At 45.9% G+C, this 13,738-nt stretch overlaps 1 protein-coding gene across 1 annotated transcript; it reads left to right on the forward strand.

Annotated features, from left to right (window-relative positions):
• The first annotated feature begins 5,292 nt into the window (after positions 1 to 5,292).
• Positions 5,293 to 12,498, forward strand: LOC141148456 (zymogen granule membrane protein 16-like). Its single transcript, XM_073635947.1, has 3 exons — positions 5,293 to 5,347; positions 10,035 to 10,167; positions 12,065 to 12,498. Exons 1-3 carry the CDS (start codon positions 5,293 to 5,295, stop codon positions 12,393 to 12,395), a joined length of 519 nt encoding a protein of 172 aa, XP_073492048.1. The 3' UTR covers positions 12,396 to 12,498.
• Positions 12,499 to 13,738: the final 1,240 nt, after the last annotated feature.

Below are 13,738 nucleotides of genomic sequence, written 5' to 3' on the forward strand. Positions count from 1 at the left end.
CTTAGACCAGTCATTCTCAACCAGGGTCCCTTCAGAGGTTGCTAGGGATTCTTTAGTGTGGCTGACTGACCTCCCATCTAACAGAACCCCTAAAACATTGGGGCAAATGCCACTTGTCAAAGCCAGCAGCATGACTACAATTATTTTTTTTTAGCTGTGTGTAAGGGTGGCAGTCTGGGCACAAACATAAGGGGTGTATTCTTCCCACTGACCACCAATGTAAGGAGCATTCTTCCCACTGACCACCAATGTAAGAAGCATTCTTCCCTTTGGTCACCAATATAAAGAGGATTCTACCCACTGATCACCAATATAAGGAGGATTCTTCCCACTGATCACCAATGTAAGGAGCATTCTTCCCACTGACCATCAATGTAAGGAGCACTCTGCTTTATGATCACCAATGTAAGGAACATTCTGCTTTCTGACCACCAATGTAAGGAGCATTCTTTCCAAAGACCGCCAATGTAAGGAGCAATCTTCCCTTCCCATTCTTCACAAGTGACACTGGAGCAAAAAGTGGTCTATAGACTCCACTTTACCAACACACTCCGCTCTAGGACAATCCCAACCATCCACAGGGGGTTGCTTCAGGTTCCCTCTCACATAGAGCCTTCTATGGAAAGCGAACCAGGCTTTATCCCTAAATTTCAAAGGGATTCTTTCCAAATTGATTAGATGCAACGCCTCTATCATTACGGAGCCTGTGCAATCCATTAAGGCCAGTTACACACTGAAAGCAGAGCCTAAAATCCTCTTCTCCAGAAGCTTCCTTGGGAGGGGCTTGATATCCTCCATTGTCACCTGCCACTGCCGAAGTATTTTCAGATATGGATAAGTCGGGAGCTTGCCATGTCAGACACTCAGACTTTTCACTGGCCCGCCATCTTCACAATCATTACAGGAGACTTCCATGGATGCCTCCACTCCACATGGTGCACTGTGCTGATCCCTTCCCCCACCAGCATCAATTAGCTCTGGAACCCACAGAGGGTCAGGTGAAGCAGACTCTTTGGAGGTGACAGCCATCTTGCCTGTAGAGGAACTACTGGTGACACCTGTCAGCGGTTTTCTCTCCATGTCTGCACAGGGTTTCTCCACAGCAGAAAGTTCCACAGGCAACATCCATCACAGCCGGTGGGTCAGATATGTTTGAAGGCAGCATGGTGTACTGAGATTTCTCCACTTGCACTGGCTTAGCTGGTTTGTATCTCCTCTGCTCATCCTCTTTAGGAACTTCTGAGGGATCATCAGAAAAGACAAAACTGTCTGCCCTCAGGGGTGACTCCATCTGCTGGATGAACTTTAGGGTGCCGTGCTCACTCTCAACCCCATGGCTGCTTTCCGCTAGCGATTCCCAGCCCTGACATGGGGAGAAAGGTGCAGAGGCAGATGGAGCCGGGTTGTCTGTTACCTGAGGCTGCTGATCCACGGAAATTGCTGATGTCTGGCTGGACATCTCCTCTCATTATCAAACTTTTTGGTAAAAGAACCACTTCTGGATGTTAACTTTCCAGTAATAAAGATTGTTTCTTAATCTTTTCATCCATTTGTTGTAACTCTGGCTTCATGGCTAAACAATTCTTACTCCAGGCCTGGCAGTATTTGGCCTTGAATGATTTGTGTTCAGCTTTCAATCCTTTAAGTTTCCCCTTGGCTCTTCCAATCGCCCAAAAACTATCAATAATCTTCAGTCTAAAGACATCCACATTCTAACCAGGGCCTGGACCCACACAGTCAGGACCCCCACCTTCTTCTCAGCTCCTTCAGTGTGTCCTCCTCCTTCTCCCACTGACCACCAATGTAAGGAGCATTCTTCTCACTGACTACCAATGTAAGCGTCATTTTTCCCACTCACCCCTAATGACTTAGTTGAGGTAAGGGTTCCCCAAAGCCTGAAAACTATTTTTGGGGTTCCAGTGGGGGGTTAACAATGCCATATATGAAAAAAATTATATAGCTTGACCCTGAGTTATAATCATGGATAATGTGGGATGAAAGGATGATCAGCACTGACCGACTCACATAAACTTTGTTCATGCTCTCAGTGATGTGTGCGTCCACTGAGGCTTCTTCTACCATGAACAGCAATGAAAAGAGTCCTTCCTTATGGGTGGAACTCAGCGAGAGCCAACAGTCATGGCACCAGCAGTTGATGTAGCTCATAGGATATATATATATAGATACAGTGTATATATATATCTATCTATAGATATATAGATAGATATATATATATATATAATTATACCATATACAGGGTTGCTTCTCTTATGCTGAGTAAACACGATCGGACATTACGACAACAAAACCATGGATTTTTTTCCGACGGATGTTGGCTCAAACTTGTCTTGTATACATGATCGCACAAATGTTGGAAATTCCAAATGTCAAGAACGCGGTGACGTACAAGACGTATGACGAGCCGAGAAATATGAAGTTCAATAGCCAGTGGGGCTCTTCTGCTTGATTCCGAGCATGCGTGGAATTTTGTGCCTCGGAATTGGATACATACGCTTGGAACTTCCAACAACAAATTCTGTTGTTGGAAAACTTGAGATCCAGCTCTCAAACATTTGTTGTCGGAAATTCTGACAGCAAATGTCCAATGTAGCCTACGCATGGTTCTATTATAAAGATACAGATCTTGAAGTTTCCACAATGGCCAATGGAGAACATATAGGAGGTTATAGTCTAAGGAGGGAACAAGAGCAAGGAGGGAGCAAGAGAGGGTGGCTATGTTCCTAAATACAGTGGGACCATGAAGAACCAACGTAGTCACCAATGTAGTCACCTTCTAACAGGAAGTCAGATCACAGCAGCAAAAGAGAAGGAAATTGAGGAGGCTGAGAGCAACATATGAGACTTTTCATAGTTAAGAATACATACATAGAGTGTATTGTCCCTTTAAATGAACAATCTTCTCTTATTAATACAATTTAAAAGCAATTAATAAAAACAAATCCACAATAATTATCAAAAGCAATGATCACCCTTTCAAAATAGACATCTTGTAAAGAACTTTGTTGCAGAAAGAGACGTGAGACTTCAAGCCAAACCGGAAACGAGTCATGGATTGTCCTGATAAAATCCTGATGCCAGGGCTGGGACAAGGGGTGGGCAGGAGGGGAAGCTGCCCTGGGCACTGTGGTATCATGTGAGGTACTGCAAGGAGACTGGGGAATGGGATTTGTGTTGCAAGGAGGAATTTGGGGGGAGGAGCAGGGGGTAAGAATTGTTCTAGGAGTGGTAATTTTGGGGGTTTGTGCCAGAAAACATGATATAGTAGAGGGGGGAGGGGATTTGTGCTAGAAGGGGAATTTTATTTTTTGGGGGGGGGATTTGTGCTATCAGGGATTATTTGTGCTAGGAGGGGAACTTTGGGAGGGAGGGACTTGTGCTAGGATAGATAGGGAAAGGAATTTGTGCTGGAGGGGATTTGGAATGGGAGGGGGGAGAGGATTTGTGCTCAGGGAGGACATTTGAGGGGTAGAGGATTTGTGCTAGGAGGGGGAAAAAATGTTCTTTTTGGGGAGGGATTTATGCTGGGGGCATATGGGGAGAGAGAGGATTTGAGCTGGGGGGGCAAAGATTTGTGCTGGGAAAGAGGGAATTTCAGTAGGGAGGTGGAATTGGGAGGGGGGGATATATGCTTAGGGGGTAAACATGCAGATTAATACTCGATTGTTTTGGAGTGAGGGACGTGTGCTGACACATATGTTTACATTTGCCAGTTACATTTACACTGTAATCAGTGCATTTTTATGGCACTGATCGCTGTATAACTGTCAATGGTCCCAAAAATGTGTCAAAAGTGTCCGATCTGTCCGCCGCAATGTCGCAGTCTTGCTAAAAATCGCAGATCACCACCATTACTAGTAAAAAATATATTGTAGGAATATGTGTGGGAAATGTTGCGCCAACTCTCATTGAGAGGGGGGAAGAAATGAAGCCGCCAACACAACAATCTGACTATTGTGAATATATAAGGAACAACAAAGTGTGGCGCTAGTAAGGTATTAGTGAAAAAGCAACAAAATACAGTATGTAGTGATAATATAAAAGAGGGGGTCGTTACCCTAATGTTGAACCCCTGATATTCTCAAAAAGTATAAATACAGAGGTATCTCCTCAGAAACAATGAAAAGTAAATAACTAGTGAAAAATAAATATAAGGAGTATTGAAGAATAAACTACATATAACTCATAATAATCAATCGTGATACAGTGAATCTATTGTGACTGAAGTGACCCAAATAATTAAATGACCTAAAAACTGGATCAAAATGAATATATTATGAATAACACACATAGATGTAGTATAGGTAAATTCAACAGTATGTGTCTATCAGACTCATTATGTAGTCCCAAATCCCTGAGTGTATCAGACAAATAAATATATGAAATATTAGTGTCCGTCACTGCAGAATGAGTTGGTCACGGTGTCTGTGTGGCACTGTAGGTGCTCCCGGTCCTCATATGTGTTAAACAGGGACTGTTAGGAACATCTCTGCATGTGGGGTAAGATCTTCTCTCAACATGACAATATAATCTCAGGCAGGTAAACATAAAATGTCCTTACCAGACAGGGTGGACTCACAGGCCGTTGGCGGTGAGTCAGAAAGGCTTGTACCGTGAAATGGTGTAGTAGATCAAACAGTAGAGTTGTTCGGATTTGGATCCTGCCGGTAGACTTGGCTAGAAGGAGCAGAAAATATCACCAGATGGTGTGTCTCTGAGTGGGTTGGACCGGACCCAGGTGTCCTTTCGAACCAGCTTCAATCATCAGCCAGATACCACCTCATCAACGACCATCCACATGAAGGGGCAAGGAACAAAAGAAAAACTTCCACATGGTGTAAATCCGTTTGAAGCGTTAAGGAGTTTATTGGTATAAAGATTACAAAAAATTTTATCCAACAAATGATAAAAACTGGGCAGTAAAAATTAGGCTCAAAATGGGCTGGATAGCGCAGTAGGTAATGGTTAGGGTAAAACAAACAGATCCGACGCGTTTCGTCCTCTAAGACTTCTGCTGGGGTATGAATTATGAAATTTATCATTTGTTGGATAAAATTTTTTGTAATCTTTATACCAATAAACTCCTTCACCATGGACTCAGCCCTGGGGTGAAGGGCTAGCCCGCCCCTGGCTCTGGAGGTGCTATCCTGCCTTTGGGGTGTCAGAGGTGGTAGTCCCAATGAAGGTCTGTATTGTATGAATTATGGTTTTGGTTTACAGTAAATTGTATTACTATAACACATAACTTCTAGGTGATAACTGAAAAAAGACAAGATGCTGACCATCCTGTGTGTGTGCTTCTCGCTGGGCTCCACAGCAGCATCAAAAAGTGAGTATGAGTTATTACAGCACCCTATAAATCTATTGTACTAGTGGATGATGATTGATGTTCATGATTGATTAATGATGATTGACGATGATAATTTATTTCAACTATTTATCTAGTGCTGACATATTATTAGCCATCGCTTCACAAGGTACATAGAACCATTCACCCTGTTTGGAATCAGTGTGGTCAGGTGCCAATTATTCTACTAGGGGGTGTTTGGATTGTGGGAGGAAGCAGAAATATTTGTAAGGAGCTAATTACAAATAAACAATGTACAAACTCCATGCAGATGGTGTACCCAGAAGAACCACATCAAACAAGTTCCCCTTCCACCTCAAACAGAACCCAGGGATAGAGGAATATAATAATAATTCATAAATTATTTAATTTAAATCAATCGAAAATAAATTAAAGGGTCACCCCAAGCAACAAATTAAATCAGAAGACTGGTAATGTTAACCAGGAGATAGAGCCACCATCCACTTTATTTGTTTAAAAATGTAGCTGGACCCTTGGTAAGGTAGCCCTCTCCCCTTCTTAGTCTCATACTCACCTGTCCCTATTTGAATGAAATAGCCGCTCTCCACATTATAGAAATTAACCAAAAATCCAGCAGGGATGGTGAGAATCCCCATAATAAGCACAGCAGGTGTACAGACCCGGGACCTCATCACAGGGATGGTGGAACCCCTCATAATGGGCACAGCAGGTGTACAAAGCCAGGACCTCAACACAGGGATGGTGGGAACCCCTCATAATGGGCACGGCAGGTGTACAGACCTGGGAACTCAGCACAGGGATGGTGGGAACCCCTCATAATGGGCACAGCAGGTGTACAGACCTAGGAACTCAGCACAGGGATGGTGGGAACCCCTTATAATAGGCACAGCAGGTGTACAGACCCAGGGACTCAGCACAGGGATGGTGGGAACCCCTCATAATGGGCACAGCAGGTGTACAGACCCAGGAACTCAGCACAGGGATGGTGGGAACCCCTCATAATGGACACAGCAGGTGTACAGACCCAGGAACTCAGCACAGGGATGGTGGGAACCCCTCATAATGAACACAGCAGGTGTACAGACCCAGGAACTCAGCACAGGGTTGGTGGGAACCCCTCATAATGGACACAGCAGGTGTACAGACCCAGGAACTCAGCACAGGGATGGTGGGAACCCCTCATAATGGGCACGGCAGGTGTGCAGACCCAGGGACTCAGCACATGGATGGTGGGAACCCCTCACAATGGGCACAGCAGGTGTACAGACCCAGGGACTCAGCACATGGATGGTAGGAACCCCTTATAATAGGCACAGCAGGTGTGTAAGCATGGGGACTTATTGCAGGGATGGTGGGAACCCCTCATAATGAGCATGGTAAGGGTACAGAGCCAGGAAGTCACCAGCTAAGTCCCCCGAGGAAACTATCAAGTGTTTTACTCTCCAGCAACCACCAAACACTAGAATTGGTGGACCGATTCTAGCAGGTCACCTTTCCTTATGCATCTTTTCATGATGTGCTTAGTTTTAATTGTTTACTAGGGATGAGCTTCGAGTTCGAGTCGAACTCATGTTCGACTCGAACATTGGCTGTTCGCAAGTTCGCCGAACAGCGAACAATTTGGGGTGTTCGCGGCAAATTCGAATGCCACGGAACACCCTTTAAAAGTCTATGGGAGAAATCAAAAGTGCTAATTTTAAAGGCTAATATGCAAGTTATTGTCATAAAAAGTGTTTGGGGACCCAGGTCCTGCCCCAGGGGACATGGATCAATGCAAAAAAAAGTTTTAAAAACGGCCGTTTTTTCAGGAGCAGTGATTTTAATAATGCTTAAAGTCAAACAATAAAAGTGTAACATCCCTTTAAATTTCGTACCTGGGGGGTGTCTATAGTATGCCTGTAAAGGGGCGCATGTTTCCTGTGTTTAGAACAGTCTGACAGCAAAATGACATTTTGAAGGAAAAAACTCATTTAAAACTACCCGCGGCTATTAATGCATTGCCGACAATACACATAGAAGTTCATTGATAAAAACGGCATGGGAATTCCCCAAAGGGGAACCCCGAACCAAAATTTAAAAAAAAAATGACGTGGGAGTCCCCCTAAATTCCATACCAGGCCCTTCAGGTCTGGTATGGATATTAAGGGGAACCCCGGCCAAAATTAAAAAAAAAAAAAGATGTGGGGTTCCCCCTAAATTCCATAGGTCTGGTATGGATTTTAAGGGGAACCCCGCACCAAAAAAACCCAAAAAAAGGCGTGGGGTCCCCCCAAAAATCCATACCAGACCCTTATCCGAGCACGCAACCTGGCAGGCCGCAGGAAAAGAGGGGGGGACGAGAGTGCGGGCCCCCCCCTCCTGAACCGTACCAGGCCACATGCCCTCAACATTGGGAGGGTGCTTTGGGGTAGCCCCCCAAAACACCTTGTCCCCATGTTGATGAGGACAAGGGCCTCATCCCCACAACCCTGGCCGGTGGTTGTGGGGGTCTGCGGGCGGGGGGCTTATCGGAATCTGGAAGCCCCCTTTAACAAGGGGACCCCCAGATCCCGGCCCCCCCCCCTGTGTGAAATGGTAAGGGGGTACAAAAGTACCCCTACCATTTCACTAAAAAACTGTCAAAAATGTTAAAAATGACAAGAGACAGTTTTTGACAATTCCTTTATTTAAATACTTCTTCTTTCTTCTATCTTCCTTCATCTTCTGGTTCTTCTGGTTTTTCTGGCTCTTCTGGTTCTTCCTCCGGCGTTCTCGTCCAGCATCTCCTCCACGGCGTCTTCTATCTTCTTCTCCTCGGGCCGCTCCGCACCCATGGCATGGGGGGAGGCTCCCGCTCTTCTCTTCTTCATTTCTTCTCTTCTTCTCTTCTTCATTTTCTTCTCCGGGCCGCTCCGCAATCCATGCTGGCATGGAGGGAGGCTCCCGCTGTGTGACGGCGCTCCTCGTCTGACAGTTCTTAAATAACGGGGGGCGGGGCCACCCGGTGACCCCGCCCCCTCTGACGCACGGTGACTTGACGGGACTTCCCTGTGACGTCACGGGGAATGCCACAGGGAAGTCCCGTCATGTCCCGTGCGTCAGAGGGGGGCGGGGTCACCGGGTGGCCCCGCCCCCCCGTTATTTAAGAACTGTCAGACGAGGAGCGCCGTCACACAGCGGGAGCCTCCCTCCATGCCAGCATGGATTGCGGAGCGGCCCGGAGAAGAAAATGAAGAAGAGAAGAAGAGAAGAAAAGAAGAAAAGAAGAAGAGAAGAAGATGAAGAAGATGAAGAGAAGAGCGGGAGCCTCCCCCCATGCCATGGGTGCGGAGCGGCCCGAGGAGAAGAAGATAGAAGACACGGCGGAGGAGATGCTGGACGAGAACGCCGGAGGAAGAACCAGAAGAGCCGGAAGATAGAAGAAAGAAGAAGTATTTAAATAAAGGAATTGTCAAAAACTGTCTCTTGTCATTTTTAACATTTTTGACAGTTTTTTAGTGAAATGGTAGGGGTACTTTGTACCCCCTTACCATTTCACACAGGGGGGGGTCGGAATCTGGGGGCCGCCCGCAGACCCCCACAACCACCGGCCAGGGTTGTGGGGATGAGGCCCTTGTCCTCATCAACATGGGGACAAGGTGTTTTGGGGGGCTACCCCAAAGCACCCTCCCAATGTTGAGGGCATGTGGCCTGGTACAGTTCAGGAGGGGGGGGGCCGCACTCTCGTCCCCCCCTCTTTTCCTGCGGCCTGCCAGGTTGTGTGCTCGGATAAGGGTCTGGTATGGATTTTTGGGGGGACCCCACGCCGTTTTTTTTTTTTTTTTGGCGCGGGGTTCCCCTTAAATCCATACCAGACCTGAAGGGTCTGGTATGGAATTTAGGGGGAACCCCACGTCATTTTTTTTTTTTATTTTGGCCGGGGTTCCCCTTAATATCCATACCAGACCTGAAGGGCCTGGTATGGAATTTAGGGGGACTCCCACGTCATTTTTTTTTTTTTAATTTTGGTTCGGGGTTCCCCTTTGGGGAATTCCCATGCCGTTTTTATCAATGAACTTCTATGTGTATTGTCGGCAATGCAATAGCTGCGGGTAGTTTTAAATGAGTTTTTTCCTTCAAAATGTCATTTTGCTGTCAGACTGTTCTAAACACAGGAAACATGCGCCCCTTTACAGGCATACTATAGACACCCCCCAGGTACGAAATTTAAAGGGATATTACACTTTTATTGTTTGACTTTAAGCATTATTAAAATCACTGCTCCTGAAAAAACGGCCGTTTTTAAAACTTTTTTTTGCATTGATTCATGTCCCCTGGGGCAGGACCCGGGTCCCCAAACACTTTTTATGACAATAACTTGCATATTAGCCTTTAAAATTAGCACTTTTGATTATTCATGTTCGTGTCCCATAGACTTTAACGGTGTTCGCGTGTTCGAACAAACTTTTTTCCTGTTCGCATGTTCTGGTGCGAACCGAACAGGGGGGTGTTCGGCTCATCCCTATTGTTTACATATCCCCTAAATCTCCAACCTCAAATATCAACATATTTGATTAAAACCACACTCATTTTGTTAAGACGTGCCTATTTTAAGTTGCTTTCACAGCAATCTCTCTGTACACTATATGTATACTCACATGCAATATACACATTTCCAGTAGGAGACACCTTCCTGTTTGATTGCTCTCCATTTTTTTCACCCTTGTAGTTCAGTCGCGGCTCTCTTCCTACACTGGGGAGTTTGGAGCTGGTGGAGGTACTATCTTCTCCTACTCTTCGGATCAACTGAACGGGCAAATAACAGGCATTCGCGTCAGGGAGAACCCCAGCCATGTACTTGGGTAAGGACTTCACACTATCTCTTTTCTATCACATCAACATCTTCAGCACATTTCATGTACAAATCTGTAACGTAAATTGCCTAGGCTCAGCTGAGGTCATTAGTGTATTGCAGGCAGGAGGTAGCATTTCCTCAGTCTCCTCTCTCCCAGTGATCATACTGCAACATTGTAACTTTGTAGCAAGCGACAAGGTGAGAAATTACAGCAGGGGGTGATGTGTATGAGACATTTGTGAACACAGCCAAGAACTGCACATTCACCAGGATTAACATGATTGTGTCCTCTCTGAGCCAGCATCAGTGGTGGCTGGTGCTCAATATTTTGGGTGGAGGCGGCAAACAAACCTGCCCCCCCCACACGCGGGAGACGGACGTCAGCGATCAGTGGCCTTACCTTAGGAGGCCGATGCTGCTCCGCGCTCCAGCTTACCGAGGGAAGAGCCTGGGCCATTGCAGAGCAGTAAGTGGGTCCTGAGACCCAATTGGCTGGAAGTCCTAAGACTCACGGTCAATCGGGTCTCAGGACCTGCTTCCTGATTTGCCGGGAGGAGAAGCAGTAAAACGTTAGCGAATATTAATTTGCTAATGTCGCACAACTTTTTTGAAGCCAATTAGAGCCTCAAGCTCTAATCATGTGCTTAAAAAAAAACCCTTTGAAATCCATGTATCCAGTGCCCTGCATGTAGATTAGGGGCTGAGCGCATGGATTATGGGGCGGCGCCCCTGCGGCCCTAATGGAGCGGCCATCACTGGCCATCATCTCCAGGAAGTAGATAGTGACCCTGGATAATGCTTGTACAAAAATAGCGCCAACCTCCTGGAGAGAAAAGCAGATGAAGGCATTGTCAGGGGGAGTACTGTGATCTCTGTGAGTGACATACTTGTAAGATACATTACTGAGCATGCATGGACTTAAAGCGGAGGTCCACCCTAGAATAAAAAATTACATTAACATTCTCCAAAAAAATCTATAAAAAAAATTTGAAAAAAAAACAATTTTTTTACTTACCAGAAACGCCTGTTGCTAGGCAGTCTTCCTAATCTGCCTATTCCGCGGAGCTGTTCGGTTACTTCCTCTTCTTCGGCGAGCTGCCCCGTTGTCTTCTTGGACATGTGTGTGTCCCAGAAGACGACAGGGCCATTCACAAAGCGCCCCGCGACTCGCGCATGCGCATTAGGAAACGGGCAGTGAAGCCGCAAGGCTCCACTGCCTGTTTCCCTTATTTTGGATGGCGGCGCCGGCACCCGATCCGATGGACAGATTGGCCTCAGGGGGCTGACATCACGGGCTCGCTTGACAGGTAAGTGCCCTTAAAAGTCAGCAGCTATAATGTTTTTGTAGTTGCTGAAAAAAAAAAAAAAGGCTGGAACACCGCTTTAACACAGAGGGCTCTGATTTCAGCCTTACATCACAACCCTTATGCGGCGTACACACGAGCGGACTTTACGGCAGACTTGATCCGGTGGACCAGACTCCGTTGGATACTTCGATCGTGTGTGGGCTCCAGCGGACTTTTTTTCCCCAAAAGTTCGATGGACCTAGAAATGAAACATGTTTCAAATCTTTCCGACGGACTCGAGTCCTGTCAAAAAGTCCGCTCGTCTGTATGCTAGTCCGACGGACAAAAACCCAACACTAGGGCAGCTATTGGCTACTGGCTGTGAACTTCCTTATTTTAGTCCGGCTGTACATCATCACGTACAAATCCGTCGGACTTTGGTTGATCGTGTGTAGGCAAGTCCGTTCATTCGAACGTCCGTCGTAAAGTCCGTCGTAAAGTCCGTCAAAGTCCACCGGACCTAGTCCATCGAAAAGTCCGCCCGTGTGTACGCGGCATTGGAAAAATTATAATACTGCTTAGTCTTTCTTCTCATCTCTTTATATCGTTTTTCTCCAGGATCCAGCTCCAATATGGTGGCATCTGGGCACCTTATTATGGAAGCTCCTCCGGTACTCTTTTTGAGGTCCTGCTGTACCGTGGTGAAAACATCACTCAGGTATCAGGGAAAGTTGCATCCTATGTAAAAGAGCTGGTCTTCGTGACAAGCCGTGGAAGAATATTTAAATTTGGGCAACCATCAGGCACAAGCTTCAACGATTTTCCACTGTTCGAGGGGACTGTACTACGCTACATTAGCGGGCGATATACCACCTCAGTCCTGACCAGCATCGGCTTCCACTGGGGCAGCCAACCCGGCTGCTACTACTGTAAAGATGGCTCCAAGTGACCTCAAGAACTGAGGAGAGCCAACCAAACCAACCAGCCAGCCAGACTCTTGGCTTTTTTTTTACTTTCTACCTTTCCAGCATTCCCTTATAATGAAATATTAAAGCTTTTAAATATTCCGCTGTGTCTAAAGAAGCTTGTTAAGTAGCTATTACTAAATGGGAATGTGATGTAATGTTGGTGCTGCGCTGTTATGCCCCGTACACACGGTCGGATTTTCCGATGGACAATGTCCGATCGGAGCGTGTTGTCGGAAATTCGACCGTGTGTGGGCGCCATCAGACATTTTCCATCGGATTTTCCGACACACAAAGTTGGACAGCAGGAGATAAAATTTTCCGACAACAAAATCCGATCGCGTCAATTCCGACCGTGTGTGGCCTGTTCCGACGCACAAAGTGCAACGCATGCTCAGAAGAAATTCCGAGACGGGACAGCTCATTCTGGTAAACTTAGCGTTCGCAATGGATACAGCACTTTCGTCACGCTGCAATGTTCAAAATGGTTTAATACAGCGCACTCTCTTCTTCTTTATAATGTGACAAGAATTAAGTAGTTTTGCTGCTCATATTCACACACACTTCTCACAAACTTTTATTTGTGTTTTTTTAGTGGGATTCCCTGAATATATTGTTATTAGTTGTCACATCTGACATTTTTTTTTTTTTTTTTTGTATTTTCAGCCTTTTTTTTTCTTTAATGTTTGGATTTTTTTCAAGGCTGATCTTTGTTCAATGTTATTTTTATTTTTACTCCAGAATATTTTTGTGTGTGTTTTGTGTGTCAAGTTACCCCAACACCATTGATATCTTTTATTATTTAATCTCCAGGAGATTGTTTGGTGTTGGTGTCCCTTGTTCATTTCACATTGTATATTTGAAATGTACCTGAATCCTCACAAACCAACTGTCTTTTTTGAAGTAAAACACATAGGAGAGTAGAATTCAAAACAAAAATCATTTATTAAGGGCTCAGAACCAAACAAAGAGGAAGGCAACACTGGATCAACAGGAGAAATTAGTGAAGCCTGTGACCCCCACGGCAGACATCAATTCTTCAACATCAAAATTGGTGGCCTGAGGAGTCCATATCTAAGGGAGGGCAGTCTGGTCCGGGATTCGCAGAGATCTGGAAAGCAGCAGATGACATCTATTTTACCAGGCTGTGGTACCACAAGAGGCTGCATTTTTTGGCCGACCAGACTGAACCCAGGGCAATCACTGTCTGGTCTTCCTTCCACGCTTCCTTCCGGGCTGTGGCTGTGCAGTTGGAGATGTGGCAGGAGGAGGAGTAGGACCTGGAGGAGGTGGAGGACTGGGGGGACCTGGAGGAGGACTGGGGGGA

The sequence above is a fragment of the Aquarana catesbeiana genome, linkage group LG06 (genome assembly GCF_042186555.1).
Source record: "Aquarana catesbeiana isolate 2022-GZ linkage group LG06, ASM4218655v1, whole genome shotgun sequence".
NCBI lineage: Eukaryota > Metazoa > Chordata > Amphibia > Anura > Ranidae > Aquarana > Aquarana catesbeiana.